Source organism: Columba livia, chromosome 3 (genome assembly GCF_036013475.1).
Source record: "Columba livia isolate bColLiv1 breed racing homer chromosome 3, bColLiv1.pat.W.v2, whole genome shotgun sequence".
Taxonomy (NCBI): Eukaryota; Metazoa; Chordata; class Aves; order Columbiformes; family Columbidae; genus Columba; species Columba livia.
The window spans coordinates 70,954,559-70,975,651 of NC_088604.1; the positions used below are offsets into that span (position 1 = coordinate 70,954,559).

At 46.0% G+C, this 21,093-nt stretch overlaps 1 protein-coding gene across 4 annotated transcripts in view; it reads right to left on the reverse strand.

The window, feature by feature from the left end:
• Nucleotides 1-13,365, reverse strand: part of SLC22A2 (solute carrier family 22 member 2) — a 24,179-nt gene extending 10,814 nt beyond the window's left edge. The window contains exons 1-7 of one of the 4 annotated variants that reach the window (XM_065057558.1): nucleotides 13,011-13,360; nucleotides 7,491-7,976; nucleotides 5,838-5,941; nucleotides 2,492-2,646; nucleotides 1,518-1,686; nucleotides 755-869; nucleotides 95-201 (exon numbers count right to left, since the gene is read on the reverse strand). In XM_065057558.1, coding sequence (XP_064913630.1) covers nucleotides 95-201; nucleotides 755-869; nucleotides 1,518-1,686; nucleotides 2,492-2,646; nucleotides 5,838-5,941; nucleotides 7,491-7,901 — 1,061 coding nt within the window. In that variant the 5' untranslated portion in view covers nucleotides 7,902-7,976; nucleotides 13,011-13,360. Of the gene's footprint in view, nucleotides 1-94; nucleotides 202-754; nucleotides 870-1,517; nucleotides 1,687-2,491; nucleotides 2,647-5,837; nucleotides 5,942-7,490 lie in introns of all 4 variants that reach the window. The other 3 variants (XM_065057557.1, XR_010471440.1, XM_065057559.1) reach the window with 3 other exon arrangements.
• Between the last annotated feature and the right edge of the window lie 7,728 nt (nucleotides 13,366-21,093).

Genomic DNA, 21,093 nt, shown 5'->3' on the forward strand with positions numbered 1-21,093 from the left:
AGCTGATCAGGAGCAAGACAGGCTTCAGTCAATGACAACAATTTAGGGCACTGAATCACACTTCTTCATTTGGGCTGGAAGAGCCTTCCCTTACCAACTGTACATCAAAATGAATGTGTTTTTTCTAATCTGAGGTGTCCTGACCAGGTCTAGAAATGAAGGTTTCAGCTTTTCTGCATCTTCATCTTCAGACTTGAGATTCTAGGAGCACAAGCAACAAAAGGACAAGAGATTACAGTGGGCAGGAGAGGGAGTAGTGAGCACTGCAATTAATATTTTCCTCTGGATTAATGGAAGGTTGAAGATTTTCATTTGCCAGTTAAATAACTGAGGGCAAAACAACTTCTCCAGAGTGTTTTGGGGAAAGGAAACATAAAAATTTGTATTGACAGTCTTCATGTCTGTGCAGCCACGTGTATAAGGCTGTTGTATGGCATGAAGCAGCATTTTAAAAAGCCCACAAACAATAAATAAGGATGTTCTGGAATTTTCAGTCATGAGATTCGCAAGTTTACTGTTGACTGATATGACTTAAAGGAAGAATTTTTCTTGTCTACTGGCTATTTTTTCAAGCTTCTTTTCCCACATATGCTCTGAAAGGGTTCTAGGCAGTCAAAGAGAAGAAAACTTGCTTGCTTTTGCTTGAGGGAACTGCAGTGCTTTTGGTGACCCTCTCTAAACCCAGAACAATCCTAAACTTGTAACTTTATTTGTCCCCAGGTTTGCATATTACCAACAAATGCAGTTCAGTCACCTGGAAAGAGAGAGATAACTTCTTCTTATTACCCTTGGCAATGCGCTTAATAACTTCCAGAGCTTTGTCATTTTGCTTTTGAGCTATTAGCCACCTGGGAGACTCAGGCAGACACCTGCAACACATATAAAAGCATGACAGCTATGGGGAGGGAAAATGCACATTACTGGTATGCAGAAAATGAAAATGGAACAGAGTTTCTTGGGCTAAGATGCTGCAGTGTATTGAATATCCACAGGTGGTACTGAACTCAGTGGTAGTTGTGGCTGTCAGTGATTGCACTCTGATCTGTGGTCCACTTTAATGACAACATAGCCTTATTTTTTGTTTTGTTTTGTTTTTAAGGCTAAAACCTATTTATTACAGTTTGGAAAAATAAATCTGAGATAATTTCTCTTAAAATGTTTTAGAAATGGCTAATAGTCTGTGGATATAAAAAGGAATAGCTGTAAACCTGACCCATAAGCTCTTCTATGCTAAAAATAACTTTTCAAAAAAAAAGACCAGAAAAAAAACCCCTCCCAAATCTGTTCCCTGATCTTGATATGGAATTTTCTAAGGAGCATTTTCACTCAGTTTTTCTACAAGTAGCAAACAAAAGCCTGTTTGTTGCATTTTTTTTTTTTTTTTCTGAGAAGACAATTTTATTAAACGATTAGAAAAACTTCTCACAGTGGGTAATATACTGTAGCTCTTGGCTACAATGTCCTGGTTTTATCGGTGTGGCTCAACATTGCTGGGAGTTGTAAGAGCAGGCACTTACCAATAATAGAGCAGGAAGAAGAAACTGGGCAGTGTGACCGTGAGCTGGAGCCACCTCCAGTGGGGAAGTGCATAAGCCAGGGCAGTGAGGACCAGGAGCCCCAGGCTGAAGGCAAGCTGGTACATGATGCCCACTGTCCTCCGATAGTTTGAGCCAACAAATTCTGCAACTGCAAAGACAGCATGAGCACAAATAAATTGAGTTGAAGAGCTGCAGGAATGTGACTCCTGCCAGCTAAAACCACATGGACCCCCTGTGCTTAGCCTTGTCTTTTATTTGTGGTGTATGAGCATGGTTTTGGACAGGAAAGCAGAGCAGCTCTGGGTCCCTTGTGTAAATCAGAGTCCCAACCCTTCTCCTCCACCTGTCAGCTGAGGACTTTGCCCCTGCCTTCGAGGGTGTGAGGCCCTCACCCATCAACACAGGGCAAAAGTTGCTTTCTTCCTCCCGCTCCTAGCTAAGAACTAAATGGGAAAATAAAATGACAGCTGGCACTTGCTTGACTCTTATCTCCCTCCTCCTATATGGCTTTGGGAACACAGCCTCTCTGCCTGTCAGACATGTGAAACAGGACAGCAAAAACCATTTTGGCACCAAGGCCACAAGTGTTCTCTCTCACAGCACCACTTGCTACCTGTCCCAGGAAAGTCTCATACGTCTTCACAGTGTTTTCAATCCATTCTTGTCTCTAGACCTTGCCCTTCATTTTGGCAAGAGCCTCTCCAGGTATGAACGTTCCCTACTTTTCAGAGATGCCCCCTAATTATTCAATTTCTGGCTATGAGCTGGTACAACTTTGATCATAAACACGTGTATTTAAGCAAAGAGGTGCAGTTTGGCAGTAAAGAACCCAGTGTCATTGTCTGCTTTTGTTACACACGGTTCCTTAAAAATCGGATGACACCAGCAGGGGTCAGCCCTGCTGTTAAATGTGGGGTTCCTGCCCAGAAAGTGTACTTGCGAGGTGCCGTAACTGAGGACGTAGCCTGTCAGCCAGCCCCCCTTGCTGACCAGTCCCTGTATCAGGCGGAAGATCACTGTCCAGGTGTAGCTGGGCCCAAAGGCCATGAGAACCCCTGAGACCGCATTGATGAGGACTGTGACCAGGAGGCAGAGTTTGCGGCCAAACCTGCAGAGGGAAAGAGGAAAAGAAGGCTCAGCTGACGACAGGGTAGTTAAGGTGGCAAACCAAAGGGTTGGAAGAGGGTGGAGATGGTCCCTGTCTCCTTCTTCTCTGCTCATTTTGAATAGGAATGTGTATCTGCTCTTCCCTTTGCAACAGTTTTCATCTCAGTGGAAGCTCAGGGGACTCCTCTGTCCTGTGTTTTCAGGTCATTCCTCACTTCTGGTTAATGACTTAGCTAATGAGTTTAAGAAATGCTCTGATATGTCTCTTCAGCCCATCTTTCAAAGATACCACAGATTTTAATGGGAATCTTGTTCTATAACTGTGATCTTTACCTATTTTCTCAGCAACATTGGCTGACTATTGAGCTTGTCTTGAAGAGGGTTTCGTAGATCTCTGTTCTTTGTCATTTCTTTTATCACTATGACTCACTGACAGAAAAAAATTGGTCCCAAAAGGAAAAACTTACTGGAATACTGGAAAGACATTTGTTTTCTAGCTGACACATATATATTCAGCTAGAAGTATGATTTATAAAATGAATTAAATTAGTCAATGTCCTCTAACAAAAACAGGATGACAATAAATGCCAGCCAAAACAAATGTCTTCTGTTCTCTGCAGTAACATCAGCAGACCACATCGCTCAAACTTTCATGTTGTCATAAGCCTGATATGCAGACACTTTTGAGTTGCCTTAAAGTCCAGCACAAGAGAGCCTCATCAGACCACGAGAGCACCCCTGTCCTGCAATGGCCGCTTCCCAGTGCCACAGCTCTGAATGGCAGGGGTGCAAGTGCTGTGTGTTAGCACTGACCTCGAGAGCTGTCTAGGGAAACAGGTGTGCCATTTCAAGGCACCTATGACTGTCGAATGTCAAAGTCAGTGCCTGGATGGATGCCCAGAGGCCAATCACGTAAATGAGTAGGCCTAATCCCTCAGAGAGAAGCATGTTTGGTAAGAGCTTATGAAACCTCCCCGAAGCATCTAAAATGTTTGCAGGAGTTGTCCTGAGTTCAGCAGGTTGCAGCAATCTCATGCAGGGGAAAACTAGCTCTCCAGCTGCACTCAGGCTCTCTGACAAGAAGAGGCTGAGTATCTCAAATCTAGGAAACACAAGATTCATGGGCCTTTTCCCCATTCCCTCTACTAAATTTGAGGCCTCTGGGATTGTTTTTGCCCTAAGCACAACTCTCTGTGGGTATGGGGTTTTGTGTTGCTCCTGGGTGCTTGCAGTGCTTTAGGACCATGGTGAACTGGGGGAGACTGGCAGTGAGTAGAGCAGTAGAAAAATCCTCAATGCTATGGCATGCGTGTGCGTTATCTTAGCAGCAATGATACCCTACTCCCTCAAGTCTTTTCATACTTTTGCATGATAATAAGCCTTAGTAAAAAGATCCTTCGGTATTTTGACATGGAGAGAAAGCATTTCAGATAGAGTTGGCTGTGGGTTTGGGAGCTCCTGTTTCTATTGGCTTGCACAGCCATACACTGCCAAGAAATGCCTTTGCTAGTGAACATTATTGCTTAATCCATCTCTGTGCTGAAAAGGTGATTTGGAGAGTGGTGTCTCTGATGGTTACATGATCTGCTTGCTGCTGTTTCATGTCCCGTCATGCCTGGATAAGCAGCTGATACATATCCCTTCCTTTGCTCTCATGAGCTGTGCATCATTTTCTGATTGTCAATTCTGGGGAAAAAGGGCTGAATACTTTCAAATTCACTAGAAGACTGGACAGAAAACAAGAATTTGGGCTTAGGGGAAAAAGAAGATGAGGAGTTGACATACTTTTCTGATGCAAAAAGAAACCAAGACCTTTCAAGATGTATGTCAAGAAAAGCAAAAATTGGCATGTGTCAAACCTTGTCCTTCCAATCAGGGGACTCTAGCCCAGGACTGAAGACACGTTATGTGGCCAGAAATAATTGCTTTGATAAATCACTATCTTCTGAAGACAAATCTTTTTAAGCAGAAAGCTTCCAACATGGTCTGGTGCACTGGCAGTAAGACAATGGTTTATTGAGGACTGGAAAGTGGTCTGTGCAGTCCATGTATAGGTGAGTTTCTTCACAAGCAGGTTTGTTTGTGTGGAGGAACCTGCTGGGGTTAGCCAGGACCGTGGTAGCCACTTTCCACACAAAGGCGTTGTGTACAACCCAACCGATGATGTTTTTGCCTGCAGTGAAACATGGGGGCGGGGACCAGCGAGACAAACACAGTCCCATCCTTACTTTGTGGCATGGCTGTGGGGGATCGCTGTGACCCTTTCTGTAGAGCTTCCCCCGTGGAGGACGGGAGAAATGAAAAGAAGGGAGTGGTGACAATATCTGTCCAGCAGAGACGTTTCTGAGGCCTGGTCAGCATGGGAGGAAAAGGCTATTGCCCATCTGTCCTCTTGTATGTTCTCAGAATACAAGGAAAAGAGCCCATTTCTCCAAGACAGACTAACTCTATGGGATTGTTTACCCCGTGTTACCTCCACCTCTTCAAATTCCAGTTTTAGCCTCTCATGCCATTCTACTGAAAAATTTGGGAAACACCCACAGGAAGGTCAGCTACAAAGTATTACATTTGTTTAGAGTCTAACCTAAAAAAACCCCAGTGGACAGACTTATAGCATGATGACATTTATGATGGAAAAGAGGCGAGAGATAATAAAGTCTAGATCCAGCTACATACAGAACCAGCTGACAAAAAAGGGGTACTGAAGAATATTTAAGAAGGAGCAACTTCTTTTATTTCTGTATCTGAGAAAAACACTCCTATTTTGAAACTGATTCATGGCCATCTGGATACTGCTAAAACTAACATGAAACTAATTTTTCACGAAGATAGGAAAAAGGGTGTTGGGGTGTGAGTTAGAATTTCATCTCAAACTCTGAGCTCGCATTGCAGCAAGCCAGTGTGAAAGAAAACAAAATCTTTTCACTTGTGAACGTGCAGATTCCCCATGGAGCCACTGAGAGGTTGTAAAAGTGAAATACCACCATGGCATTTCTGTGTATCACAAAAGCCTTTGAAAGCCAGGGCTTAGAAGCTACCATCTGCCCCTTTGTAAGTGACACATGGACCTTTTGCATCAAGGTTTAAGTGCATTAATTTCTCCTTTGAATCATGAGTGTTGATCAGTAATGTGCAGAAAGCAGGTTAACCAGAGGAAACAGTTCATCTCACTCCTGTTCACATACCACCTACCTGTCTGCTATGTAGCCAATGCTTATAGAGCCAATAAAAAACCCAGCGTTCACACATGACTGGAAGAGGTCCAGCTTCCAGGAGTCCTCACACACCAGGTTGAACTGCATGAGCAACCACAGTTAGAAAAGCAGGAATATTCAACGCAAACCATGGCTTTTTGAGGAAGGATAAAGGAACAAAACCAATGACATACAACTAGAAAACAGGCTCCAGAAAACAAACCCTCTAATCTCTTAAACCATCTGCCATACATCTTGTCTAGATTTTCCCAAATGATATGGAAAAGTTACACCCTAGGAAATTATTGCACAATGACACATAAGGAGAGGGAGAGAGGGAGAGAAACTTTGAACAGACAAATTAGAAAGTTCAGAAAAATCTCACCCTCTCCTCCTTTACCCATCTGCTTGAAATTTGGAGGACACTTGGAGCATCACTTCCTTCCCAGATACCTGTCTCTAGCTGTCTCTAGCTGTATACCAGTCTCTAGCCTGTCTCTAGCTGTATATTATCTTGCTGTGTGAAAGCAGCACAGGGCGTGAGAAGCATCGGGACTGCTCTGAGCCCTGCCGGAGGGGAGTTGAGGTGACTGTCCTGCTCCTCAACAGCACTGGCAAAACGCCCAGGATCTGGTTGACTTTGCTCTGCAGTGAACCAGTACTCTGTAACTGGCGTTTGTTTTACAATTAACAGGTTACCAGCCTGCACCCAATGAACAGAGGAGGGAAAAAACAGTGTTAACTTCTCTACAGCTGGGAATATTCATCCAGGTGTAACAAGACTTCGAACCAGAAAGCAGCATTAATGTCTTTGGCTGCTTATTTAATCTCTTTCTATCCTGCACAAGTTTACTGGGGTCATCCCAAACAGCTCAGATCAGTTTCCCTGGCTCAACTGACATAGAGGATGGCTGGGAGTGCTCTTCTCTGCCCCAACCCACCTCTCCCAAGGGAAAATGAGGTGGAGTTGCTTTGTAATGGTAATGATAGCAAAGCAAGGGAATATCAATACCCTACTCAAGGAAGCTGTGAAGTACCCAGTATCACAGTTTTTTAAGAACAGGTTGCAGAACTGTCTGTTAGGTATGGTTTAGATATAATTTATACAGATTTGGGACTGGAGGAGAAGTAAAACAGATCTCTCTTAGGGTCTGTCCTATACTTTAGGTCTCTAAATTTCTTATAGACTGTTTATACTGGTTTGCGGATTTTCGTTTTCTAAACTATCTGATTTAGACACTGCAAGCTGGAAGAAAACAAGGCTGCTGTTGCTAACTCGTTATCTGACAAATTTAGTCCCATCCTCTGCTTCTTGTTCATTGTGAGTATCTGGATTGTCACCCAAATGTGCAGTTCCTCAGTTTGGGCTATGGTGTGCTAGCCTCAATTTGGTGAATGAAATACTGAATTATGAGAATAGTCACTGTCTGATTGATGAGAAACTTACAGTATCATCCTCCCAGGAAAAGCAATAATTTCCCAGTGTTTATCCAAATAAATCTTGGCTCTAAATCCCTAGCAAATCCTAATATTCACGATTTTTTAGCAGTCAGGCTCAGGCTGTGCACCAAATCAAACTTTACAAATCCAGCATCTTCTAGCTTCAAAGTGTGCAGATAAAAGTGATTTTTCTTGACAAATTGTGTCTTACCTCAGTCACAAGTGAGGTCCCTGGGGAGTCGTAGACCCAGCCATCCCGGCAGGGACCAAGAGGGACAGAGCTCCAGTTGCCCACGAGGCTGCCGAGGGGGTCGGTGCAGCTGATGCCCGTCGTGTTCCAGTCCACTTCGTACCTCCTGCAGCGGCTGCTGAAACCGGTCCCATGGCCGCCCCACTCGGGAACCGTGTGATTCAGCTGCTCCTCCAGGCTCCAGCCACATCGCTGGCTCAGCTCAGCCACCCCGGGGCTGAAGCAGCGATGCTCGGGGATGAACCCGAAGAAGACGATGCCCACGTACACAGGGGTGAAGGCAGCAGACAGCAGACACAGCACAAAGAAGGTTTGCTTCTGGACCCTGCCAAATTCTCCAACATTCTCTAAAATGTCATCTAGTGTTGGCATTTTGGCATAGAAACCACTCCAAAAACCTCATCTAGGTCTTCTCTGCAGCACTGATATATTTAGTTGGCAGCAAGGCTATTTAAGTAACAAAGACATTTGACCAAAAGTCAAGACTAACTCCATAAATTATTAAACTACATGTTGCAAGCTTTATTTTTTAATTTTCATTTGAAATCGGACTTTAATTCACCCAGAGAGTGTAGAACCACAGAGGTTCTCCTTCCCTTCTACTCCACCCTGGTGAGACCCGATCTGGAGTATTGTGTCCAGTTCTGGGCCCCTCAGATCAAGAAGGACAGGGAACTGCTGGAGAGGGTCCAGCGTAGGGCAACAAAGATGATTAAGGGAGTGGAGCACCTCCCTTATGAAGAAAGGCTGAGGGAGCTGGGTCTCTTTAGTTTGGAGAAGAGGAGACTGAGGGGTGACCTTATTAATGTTTATAAATATATAAAGGGTGAGTGTCATGAGGATGGAGCCAGGCTCTTCTCGGTGGCAAACAATGATAGGACAAGGGGTAATGGGATCAAGCTGGAACACAAGAGGTTCCGCTTAAATTTGAGAAAAAACTTCTTCTCAGTAAGGGTGACAGAGCCTGGAACAGGCTGCCCAGGGAGGTTGTGGAGTCTCCTTCTCTGGAGACATTCAAAACCCGCCTGGACATGTTCCTGTGCGACCTCACCTAGGCGTTCCTGCTCCAGCAGGGGGATTGGAGTAGACGATCTTTTGAGGTCCCTTCCAATCCCAAACATACTGTGATACTGTGATACAGTGGGAGCGACCACTGAGTAAGCTTCAGATGTTGCATGATGTCCAGAGATTTTTGTTATTGACATCTGAGCTGCCCTCACACATCCTGACAAGACTCCCTGCTGTGTGTGACAACATCAGTCTTAGGGGAACTGAATGGTCCATCACACCAACATAAGGGCATGTGACTCTTGTCACCTGGATACACCTGAATGTGTTTGTATGATCTCTTTAAGATGTTTTGGAGCAGGATTTTTTTCCGTTTCACTGGGTACAGGGCAGGGAGTAAGGATGAATGCAGTTCTGCTGATGGATCAGACTGCAAGTGAACGGGGACAGCATGACAGCTTGCCAGGCTGACATCCATACTGAGAACCTAAATGGGACCGTGTATGGACTCAAGCACTGTCCCATATCTACCCTGCTTAATCTTTACCACTCTCCCTGTACTGTTTTGCTCAACTCCTACTGACACAGTCCTCAGAATGCCCGGGCAGGCGTGGGGTGGTGACACCAGACAGGCTGTTTCTGGTAGGCAGAGGTGAAAAGATCGCGCTGACTGGGGACGGTGTATACAGATGCCAGCCATGCCATGTCCTATGCCTCAGCAATAAAAGATGTGCCTGCCCATTTTATTTATTAGCACAGATGCAGCACAATATCGATCAGCACATAAGGTGTAAGGCAGCCAGAGGTGCAAGGTATACAAAGCTGGAGCACCTCTGTTAGCAGGAGGTGGCTGTGCCTCTGACAGAAGATCCATATTGCCCTGTAGTAGCAAGTTCATGAAACAGTGTCATCTGTGACAGGTTTACTGCACATAATCAGTAATCCCTTCAGTTTACAGGAGTGAAGCATTACCATGCCTGCTTTAAAACATATCAGCAATCCAAAACTTCGTGGAAACATTCCCGTATGCTGACCTTCCTGAGCTTTAAATATAAACTTACAAGGTTGGGTGAAATGTGAACAAAGTGAAGGCTAAAACTGCTGAAAAAAAAATATGGATGCAGGACAGGTCTAATCCATCCATACAAACAATGTGCACTCATTAGGATAGTCTGTATAACTCTTCGTTGTCAAACAAAATTTCTAGTTAAATCACTCCTGAAGACCAAAAAACTGAGGCAGACAGATCTAACAGGCTAGCTCTTCGGAGACATTCGTTTTCAGGTCTTTGGGAGTTTAGGCCAAAATGATTTACTAGAGGTGCCTCAGACATTTCCATTCAGGTGCCTCCTGAGATGTTTTCTTACAAGCCTTCCTGCATGAGTGAACATTTCTGCACTGAATTCCTTCTAGTGAGTCATTGTTTCATCCACACCATTTAGTAAGGATTTTGGTTACATGCTTACCTATGTGTGTGAATCTTATCACAGCTCTGTTTCCTGTGAGTATAACAAGAGCATAGACAGTTAATAGAGAGCTTTGGGCATGATGCTGTTTGCCGTAATACTGTGCTACCATGGACCTGAGCATGATGTTCAGACAGATGTGGTGAAAAATCACTGGAAACATCCAAGCCAACAGTGAGTTGTGCTACCACTGGGTTCACTGCCTGTGTATTAGGATGGAGGTACATGAGACAGGGTGAGGCAGCCTGATTTCTTGGTGTGAAGATCCCACTCACCATTCCCTTTCCTATGGCCCACTCTGGTACCTGTTGGTTTTATACTTCATTAATTAAGTCAACTCACTAAGTAGGCCAAGGCTGATCCCAGCAAATATCTGAGTAGATTCATCCTGCAGTGGTCAGTCATAGAGGCTCAGTGAAGGGACCAGGAAGAACCAGCACAAGGGAAGGGACAGGATCACATGTCTGGGAGCTGCTGGGAGAGGGAAGCTGGAAAGGAGAGAGAAGAAGCAGGATGTCCTTCTTGTAGTGATGAGACCAGCTGTCATGTAGCCTTTGGTAGGACTTCACCTGATCTAACATCAGCCTTGTAAAAGCTAAGCATTTAGGCTAGAGCTAGTTGCCCATGCCTGTAGTCCAGACCTGTCCAGTCAACAGGGAAGGACAGGTATCTCCAAATATAAATCCAGATGTATAGCAGGAGCCTGCAGCAGTGGTTAATAGCAGATCTGTGCACCCAGAGCTGTTAACAGCAGTTGGAGCACCACCCAATGCGCAGCTAATCTGGACGAGGTGTTGACACATAGGAACATTTCTGACAAATTAAACAGGTCATAAAGTGCCAAGCACATGATGGAGTTAACTGCGGGTGGCCAGACAACACCTGATCATGCATGAATTCTGCTGGGAGAAAGGTGTCAGTCAAAAAATGTTCAAGGAAATTTGGACTGCCAAAGCGTCTGTAATATACCAGTGCTTTTTGTCATGGGACAGCTCTTAGAGATAAATATCTAAGAACTGACTATAGAGGGAGCCTACACACCTTGTTTTTAGGCTGCTCGAGTTATTTCAAACAACATGTGTTTGCACTTGGTATTTGTTTGCACCATGAGAACGTATTTTATAACTGAGAGAAACAAAGCGTACTTTATGGTTGGCTCAATATACTATTAACACATTTTTCTTCGATGATAATAGCTGTATTTTGCAAAAACCCTCTAGTTTTTGATTATTTGTGCCTAGATCCAAAAGTCACAGGTTGAGCTCATTTCCCCATTGAACGCTAATTACCACCTAGTATTGTGCAACCTGGGAATATCTCCCTCGGTTACAAAGACAGCTTAGTGCGCAGTCCTCGCTCCTTGACTTTTGCCACGGCATAGAGCATGACACGTTGCTGGAGTTTGTTCTCTGAATGTTTCGTTTCTACAGTTGCGAGGTCGCACAGCTTTTGCCACGGGTCAGAGTGCTGCTGAGCCACTGTGGCACTGGCGTTTGGGTGCATGAGCTGCCTGAGAGCTGTATGAGGATGGCAAGGGATGCTTGAGCTGCCTGGGGAAAGGGAATTGGTCCTGGGGCAGCTTGGCTTCTTGTGAACTTCTGTCATGGTCCCCAGGATCCTGCTGCTTTGCTTTGAGTTCCCAAGGAGACAGCAAGGTCACCCCACAATGTGCCTGGCATTTGCACAGCTGCTCTTATCGAAGGGGGCAGTGATAGCAGGTTACCAAGGGGAGCCAAGAAGTCCCGGAAGCCCTGTAACTACTGGCACAGAGCCTGAAGGGTGTGCTAGGCACTTCAGGAAAAACACACAAGTTTTGTTAAATACTGATCAGACCTTTTTCCTGAGTATAAGAAAGTCATCCCGGAGCTGTCTGGAGGACAGGATGACATCCAGCAGCAGAGCTGATGCTGGACCTGGCTAGACCAGCCTTCCCACCTCTGGAATGGTATAGCAAAGGCACAGTACAAGCTGTCCACAGTCATCCTCATGTCTCAACCCAGCCTGCTGTCACAGCGACTGATGTGACTGGGAAGCACACAGGTCCCAGGTCAGCGACCACGTATGGCTGGAAAGAACAAGCCCCATCCCCAAGACTTGCGGCTGAAGTCCTGGGTTTGTTATTTCTTTTGTGTAGGTGAACTGCTGATACCTGCTGTAAGGACAGCAGAACTTGATATGAGACAAACAGTGCAAACAGTGAGGTATTACAAGGCTAGAGCCTACACAAGGGACTTGATAAAAGCGAGAATGGAGTGAATGTGGGTACTGAGGCTGCAGCATAACATATGTTTCTGATGGTGGCGAAGGTAGGCAGGGTCCCACTGGGCCAGGGAGAAAGGGGGGAACGGGTGGCTGCATGGAGGAGAGGGTGACTCTCTGGCTTGTCAGAGAATACTGCACTGGAGCAAACTGTCCTGACCCTGGGAAGATTGAAAGGAACAGGAGGCCATGACTGCTTTTGTCCTTCAAGACCATTGGTTCTCTTTGAAGACCCCAAACTCACTTTTTGCCCTGCTTCAACCTGCAGCAGACTCCCCTGACTCCTCCTGCAGTGCCTGCCCCTGGCCTGACTCCTGCTGAAATCCCATTCAATCCCTGAGGCAGCCAAGTACCATTACCTGGAGCTCTGCATTGTCTCAAGCCAGCCCCAATAGCATAAAAAGTGGTATAAAATGATGTGACCTGATTTTCTGAATTTCTGACAGCCCTGCTCCTTGTGTATCACTATGCAGCTAAAAGGATCACTGGTGTGATTGTGGGCTAATAAGAGGCAATCACACAATCTCCCATGTACACCATGCCAGAGTCTTCAGCTTCAGTGTCATTATGCAGATTATTCTTGGATTTTCTGTACAGTCCTGCTGCAAGGGAGTAGTTTAGGGTTCTGCTCACTGCAGAACAATCTTTGGATTTCTCAAAGAGAAGTGCGACTTAAAAAGAGTTTGGTGGCAGGTTCACTCTATTATTTACTGCATGGAAGAAATAGGCCAATCCAAATGCTGCTTACCTTCTCTCCAGGTGTCTGTACCCATTCATGAAGCAAACTTTCAGGCGTCTTCCCTCCCTGATAATTATTCACTCCGGAGTCTGTGTCTTGGAGCTCCGGATGCCAACTTTCAGGTGAGGCCTATCTCCATCGTGGTGCAAACTTTCAGGATTCTTCTTGCCCTGATAACTGTTCGCTCTGGAGTCTGTATTTTAGAGCTCCAGAGGCAAACTTTCAGGGGAGGCCTGATAACTGTATGCAGAGCAGGCTTTCAGGAAAGAAAATTCTCAGAAAAAAAATATTAATGGAGTAAAGTAGCAGGAAGGCTGGCTCAAGATGGGTACTTGCACAGAGGTCCAACTCGAGCACAGAAAACCAGAGACTTTTATATTTCTACAGACCATTCATACCGTGATTCAGTCCAACAGCAATATTTCACTTTGGGGTCTTTTTGCTTCTCATTGGATCTTTTTCACTGACCTCATATGTGCCTTTGTTTTGTTTAGCTGCAGGCACTGTTTATAGTCCATAGCCTTGTAGGTGCTGTTTTGTTTGAATAAATCCTTTTCTTCTCAGCGAAGTGAAAAACAGGCCTTATCTTGCAAGTGTTCAATGTCGTTCATTGTTGCTTTTGGTAAATACAAGCAGAACTTTACAGCTTAAGATTTCAGAAAATCCAGCTTGCTAAGTAACATGAAGCAGAGAGTATATTAAAAATCACACAACTTTATATTTCTAGATGATTCGTTATATTCAGTATGCATTTACTTCAGAAAAATTATTAACGTGAAACTTAAATAGGGCTCATCCACTGACCTGTGAGTTGTAAAACCATTGCCATACAGCCAGCTTATTTGGCAGGGAGAGCTCAAAGAGGCCTCATCTATTTATAGAATAAAGTGGTTGACTTATAGTCAGATTGCATACAGTGGGAAAGGTATGCACGAGACTCTTTGCACCCACAACTTGTCAGTGTTCAGTGTGCCATTCTGCTTCCTTGTGGGTTTCTCAAAAGGAGTTCCTGGCCTGGCTATGGCTCAAGCCTTTATCTCCTCTGGAGCCTGGACCAAACTGCTGCTGGTTTGGCTGGTGGGGGTTCAAGTGCATCCACCACAGGTCCTCAGCTAAAGCATCATTTTAGCACTTCTATGAAATGAGTGAACACACCCATCTCTTCTGGCATGGTTATAAATTGCTCTTCTCATGACAGAAAGTCTGGAATCAGACACAGCACTCATTAGAAAGAGAAGTGAAACAGTTAAAACAGACCTAGAAAAATTATAAATGGGGACAAATGAGTGCAACAGATGTAGTGACAGATTTTTGGTCTCTGAGTTTGAGCATATTTTTTCCAAAAGCAAAAAAAGTTCATATATGTTCTGCAAGCATGAATCTTTGAGGAGTTAAGTATCATATGCACACAGCTGTGATGCAGTTTGTCAGTGTTTGTTTACACAATTGTTATTAGCCCTGATATTTATGCTTCTAAAGGGCTTTCCGCTCAGCAGGGTATAAAGCTATTGCTTCTGTTCAAATTTCTCATAAAACCAGCCCTTTTGTAGCTGAGAAATAGAACATTTGTCTGTGAGCTTCCATGATCAGGTCTGCTGCCTCTGACACCGTTCAGGTGCAAGTGAGATGCTGCCCCAGTAAAGGAGGTGGTATCTAAGACTACTTGTCATGGTAGGTGGCCTTAGGTCTTCTCTTCTAGAGAAGATGAGAGCTCCCACCCTTTAGTTTTATTTCCATATCTTAGCTTGTGCTGTAAATGTTGGGGTTTTGATGCTTTGTAGTTTGGTTTTATGAACATTTGGGCATCTGTCTACACTTCTGGGAGATAATGAAACATACTGATGGCACAAATCCAGTTGCAGCTACAAATAAGAGAATGCAAACAATCTCTCAGAGTCTGCAAGGATAAAGCAAGCTGCCAAGGAGCAATAGCAAGAAACTGTCAGTAGTTTAAGTCCAAAGGGAAAATACAGACCCAACATTCATGGGCAAGCAGATGGCCTTTGGTAGAGAATTGGGACTGAATGCTACAGTTTCTTCATAAATGCAGAGAGTTCACAGTATCACAGTATCACAGTATGTTTGGGATTGGAAGGGACCTCAAAAGATCATCTAGTCCAATCCCCCTGCTGGAGCAGGAACGCCTAGGTGAGGCCTCACAGGAACATGTCCAGGCAGGTTTTGAATGTCTCCAGAGAAGGAGACTCCACAACCTCCCTGGGCAGCCTGTTCCAGTGCTCTGTCACCCTTACTGAGAAGAAGTTTTTTCTCAAATTTAAGTGGAACCTCTTGTGTTCCAGCTTGGTCCCATTACCCCTTGTCCTATCATTGTTGGCCACCGAGAAGAGCCTGGCTCCATCCTCATGGCACTCACCCTTTATATATTTATAAACATTAATGAGGTCCCCCCTCAGTCTCCTCTTCTCCAAACTAAAGAGACCCAGCTCCCTCAGCCTTTCTTCATAAGGGAGGTGCTCCACTCCCTTAATCATCTTTGTTGCCCTACGCTGGACCCTCTCCAGCAGTTCCCTGTCCTTCTTGAACTGAGGGGCCCAGAACTGGACACAATATTCCAGATGTGGTCTCACCAGGGCGGAGTAGAGGGGAAGGAGGACCTCTCTCGATCTACTAGCCACCCCCCTTCTAATACACCCCAGGATGCCATTGGCCTTCCTGGCCACAAGGGCACAGTGCTGGCTCATGGTCATCCTGTTGTCCACCAGGACCCCCAGGTCCCTTTCCTCTACATTGCTCTCTAATATGTAATTTCCCAACCTATACTGGAACCTGGGGTTGTTCCTGCCCAGATGCAGGACTCTACACTTTCCCTTGTCAAATTTCATTAGGTTATTCCCCGCCCAACTCTCCAGCCTGTCCAGGTCCCGCTGGATGGCAGCACAGCCTTCTGGAGTGTCAGCCACATCTCCCAGCTTAGTGTCATCAGCAAACTTGCTGATAGTACACTCTGTTCCCTCGTCTAAATCGTTAATGAATATATTGAATAATATTGGCCCCAGTACTGTCCCCTGAGGCACTCCACTAGATACTGGCCTCCAACTAGACTCCGCACCATTGACTACCACTCTCTGGCTTCTCTCCTTAAGCCAGTTTGCAACCCACCTCACTACTCTATTGTCTACACCACACCTCCTCAACTTAGCTGTGAGGATGCTGTGGGAGACTGTGTCAAAGGCTTTACTGAAGTCAAGGTAGACCACATCCACTGCTCTGCCATCATCCATCCACCTTGTTACATTCTCATAAAAGGCTATGAGGTTGGTCAAGCATGACTTACCCTTGGTAAAGCCATGCTGACTGCCGCTAATAACCCTCTTATCCTTGATATGCCTTGAGATGGCACCAAGGATAAGCTGTTCCATTACTTTCCCAGGGACAGAGGTGAGGCTGACCGGTCTATAATTACCCGGGTCCTCCTTCTTGCCCTTTTTGAAGACTGGAGTGACATTTGCTTTCCTCCAATCCTCGAGCACCTCCCCCGTTTCCCAAGACTTGGCAAAGATGATGGAGAGCGGTCCAGCAATGACTTCAGCCAGCTCCCTCAGCACCCGCGGATGCATCCCATCTGGACCCATGGATTTATGGATGTCCAGACTATTTAATTGCTCTCTAACCCAGTCCTCATCAACTAAAGCAAACTCCTCCATTGACCTGGCTTCATCCGGGGTCTCAGGGGTACAGGGCTCCCCAGGACAGCCTTCGGCAGAGTAGACAGAGTTCCGCCTCACTTTATGCCCAGGACTGCTGAAATTTCAGTGGGACTAACTAGATTAAAAGAGGCTGGTCAGAGAATTAAGAGTGGTCAGATTCAAGATCAAGGAAACTAGCTAGAAGGCAAGGTTGAAGCTAAATATATGTCATGTGCTACAGGACTTGGGAAATAAAGACCAATGTTTTCTGGTCGAGTCTTCCCCTGCAGTGGCTAATTGTCCTGCTGTGCTGGCCAACAGGCTTTGGTGCTCCACTTCCCATTGAAGTAGGTGCCTTCATGACTGCCTCCAGTGTAAGAAATGAGGCAATGGGTAGATGTTGGCAGTGGAAGAAACAATGAGATAGTGGTGGTCACTATTAGATATCCCATTTGGGACACTGGTAGGTGAGAAGAAGTTGCCCACCTGCTTCAGTGAAATCATGCTGTTACCCTTGAGCATCCACAGCATTGGCCACCTCATGAACAAGTAGCTTTTGAAGTGAAATAACCATAGGAAATCCTAGCTGCTATATAGTGAAGGGAGTGTGGGTGAACAAGATTGTTGGACTTGGCACTTCGTAGGGATGAACCATAAATCCAGTACAGGGGCTCTGTTGGGCTGGAGCAGGTCCACTCTTGAGTAGGGAGGAATTGGCTATGTGAAGGCAGGGGAGCTCCCTGCAGAAGAGCCCTTCTGGGTGGACTACAACTAAGGCATTGTGTCACTCATGTTAATTGACTGCGGAAGCTCAGCCTCCAAGTCAAAGATAAAAACAAGGACAAAGTGCAGGAAGCATTCACAGATGGAGCCACAAATTCAAGTACAGGAACAGCAGTGTGTCCCTGTGTTTGTGCATGTGGGGTGGTGTGTTTGCAGGGAGAGTCTTGCACTACTCAGTGGGTGATGGACAAACAGCCACTCTGCAACCTGTGTTGCCAGCCATGGAAAGAGAGATGGTCCCGTTCTGGTTTTTCAAGACTGAGGGGGCAGAGCTGGCAGCACAGGCAGTTTTACAAAGCACAGGTTGTTGTCCAGGAAGGTATTTTGGACGGAGTAACCTTGTAAAATGTACGATCTAGCCCTCCTTTGGAGCAAGCTGTTCATTAAGTACAAGAGGTTCTCAATAACTTCTGAATTATTGGGCTGCTCCCATAAATACAAGAGTGAGTGGACCATGAATGCACCAGGAAACTCTGAGCCTAAATCATCATTAAATATAACTCCATGAGTCCCTCAGAGTAGAAGTGCGTGGCAGGGTGGTTAGTCATACCTGTGGGGACCACCCAGGTGAGGAACTATTCTTAATCACACATATGAAGTATGTACTATTATATAGATTTTTTTGGCCAGGCCATAGCTACATCCCAGCAACATTAATATTTAATTGCATCTGCCCCTCAGTCACAGCAGAAGATGCAGTGATTTCAGCTTTTCCACCTGATTTCAGGGTATGTCTCTGCTGTGACCTGCAACAGAGTTATTCCCTCACCAGTAACACCAGTGCTGGTTCCCAGGTCACAAAGCACACAAAACTGAACTGAATCACTTGGAGGCAAACACGTATTTCTGTTGAATTAGTGCACATGACGCAGGGTCTATGCCAATTTTATGCTTTTACATCAGTTTCAAGGCCAGTCCCGGGATGACAGGTGATGCCGAAGACTGCAGTGATTCACACATGTGCTCTGCTGGGCTGATCTGCACTGCCAACAGACCTCAAAGCCATGCCCAATGCAAAATCAATCTGACAGCTACCAAGCAGGGAAAAAAATATGCCTCAGACTCCCAAAGTCTGATCTTATCAAGAACATCCTGTAACACTTGTGTGTCCTTTTAGGCAATTACAGGTGGCAACTGTTAAGGGAAAAGCTTTTAAGCAAGTCAGATGACAGAATGTAAGAACTTTGTTTAAACTTCCGTCAGCACTGTGATTATCTTGGGGTTTCCTGGCACAGTGTACTCTATGAAAAAATCTTTAAAAAAATAGCCTGTAGATTGGCTAAATCAAACTGATGCATAGCAAGTGGGAAGCTGAAAGACATCTGAAAAATTTCAGGAGCTCCAAAGAAACAAGCCGAGGTTTTCTAAGCAGGTGCCAGGAGTGATCAGTGATGCAGGCTGAATGTGAGACCGCAGGAACACCACGTCCCCATGGATGCCCTATGGAGGTGGTGGCACTATTAGTTCGGCATTAATAATCAACAACACTCATTTTTAGCATTGCTAATCTGTGCCAGAGAGTGATGAGCAGTTGTGCTTCCTCCCACTCCTGAGACTGCCTTTGGTCCCCTCCTGGGACAAGACCTCCCTGCTCCCACAGCATGGCAGCTGGCAGGAGCCTTCACCCATGCAGTGCCCACAACACTGTGGTGACACCGAATGATGCAAACCCCTGATCTCACTGTCACAGCTCCCTGTGAGTTCAGAGCATGATGTGGTGAGGGTTTTGCTGTTAGAAAGATGTGACTCAGTGCTGGCTGAACTGATGCCCATGTGTGTAGGACTCCCCGCAGGGCTTTCCAGCCATTCCTACATGTCCTTGTTTTGCTCCCTGATCCCATGGTCACACTGCCCATGTATCATGTCCCCATTCAAGCTCAGTGCTTTGCATTCCTGCTGCTTCTGCAAACACTCCTCATGATCGAGTTTTTCTAGCCAGAGACCTTTGCCTCAGGTCTCATCTTGCATCAGGCATCTGTGTGCAAACTGTCACCTCGGCTGACCCTCAGCTGGCCTGCGCCATCTTACCATGACCTGGACTGGTCATCACCTGCTGCCACCACCTGCTGCCACTGTCAGCCACTGGTGTGGCACCACCAGTCCTCATCCAGCCTCAGTCAAAGGCAAATATACACATGTATATGCATACACATAGAGTGTTAATTTATTCCTCTGAGAAAAATGAGTGCTAAAGGAAAACCCACTTCACCAGGAGAGCATCAGCTGCATGCCTGACCTCAGCCACTGTTTCACGGGCACCACAGCAGCAGACTAAGATGCTGGATTCTATCTGGGACAGCATATTCTTTGCCACATCTCGGAAGTTGTTCTTCCCTGCATAGGAAGCCAACTTTTTCTGAAATACTGCCTGCAGTGACAGTGCTGGAGAGACCCTGTGGACACTCATGGCTTTGGTGAAGACAGACATTTTCTACCCTGAGGTCATGGATAGGCACGACAATGCTGAGTGAGAGCAGTCTGCTGAGTTGTCCTTGGAGGACTGAGGGACAAGGGTGTCTCCTGCCTCCTTAGCCCACCAGGAAGCCCTTCTCCCCTCTAGCCCTTTAGTGAGGGTCTAACTCAGGCCCACTGCCTGCTGGAACCCTTCAGAGGTGGCTCCAGACCTCACTCAGCTTCTTTACAGTTACTCTATGGCTGCAAAGCATGGGAGGAGTTGAAGGCTGCAGCAGCAAGGAAAAGAACCTCTGAACCCCAGCATGAGCTGTGTTGGTGAGGATGGAGTCCTCTGTGGCTGTCATGGCTCTGGGGAAGGTGGCACAGTGGTGTCTCTGCCTTCACTCACATGGACTCACAGCAGGAGGTGGAAGCGATGCCAAACGCAGAGCCAGGTGTGACCAGCTGTCCACAGTGGCCACCACTTTGTTCCCTGTCCTTGCCCTCTGACTGGTTCCAGCTCTTTCATGTCTATCCAGGGCAGGCAGAGCTCTCCCCTGGGGACCTGGCCCTGCATGGTCATTGCACCAGCTAACCTGTTCCCTCTCCTTTCATCTGTGGATTCTTTGTACACATTTGTGTTTGCCCAGGTCACATGGTTTCACAGTGTTTTCAACAGGTCTTTGTTCCACAAGCCTCTCTTCGCTCTCAGCAAGGCATCCAACAGTCAAACCCACCTGCAGGCAGGGAGAAAGGCAGAGGCAGAAGCAGCTACCAGCCTGGGACAAGAAGAAACTGAGGAGACCTGGTGAGAGTGAGCAGAGCCAGCCAGTGACCCCAGAGCAAACCAGCAGCAGACAATGATATTCTTCTCCCAGGCTCTTATTTCCATCGTCATCCACTCCCATACAGACTGCCCGGTTTGCTCTTAACCCTCTGCCCCCAATTTTGCTGGTTTTGCAGTAGTATCTGGTATCTGCGGTATGAAAGCATACAGTGTAGCCTCGATATTTTCTACCTGGTTCAGCAGTTCCTTTAAGCTACTGCTTCCCTTTCATCATATGCTGAATACTTCTCTTTTCTGCCATTTCTCACGTTGTTACCTTACAATTTCTCACGCAGTTGTTTTGTTTGTGTAGGTACAGGTCAGGTTTGGACTTTTGCATGCATTCCTCAACAGAGCAAGCTAGCTGTGACAGCATGGAGGCAAACACAGGTCAGTCTAGCTCAGGTGTTGTTAGTGTAAGCATCTCTGCAGGCACTGTGGG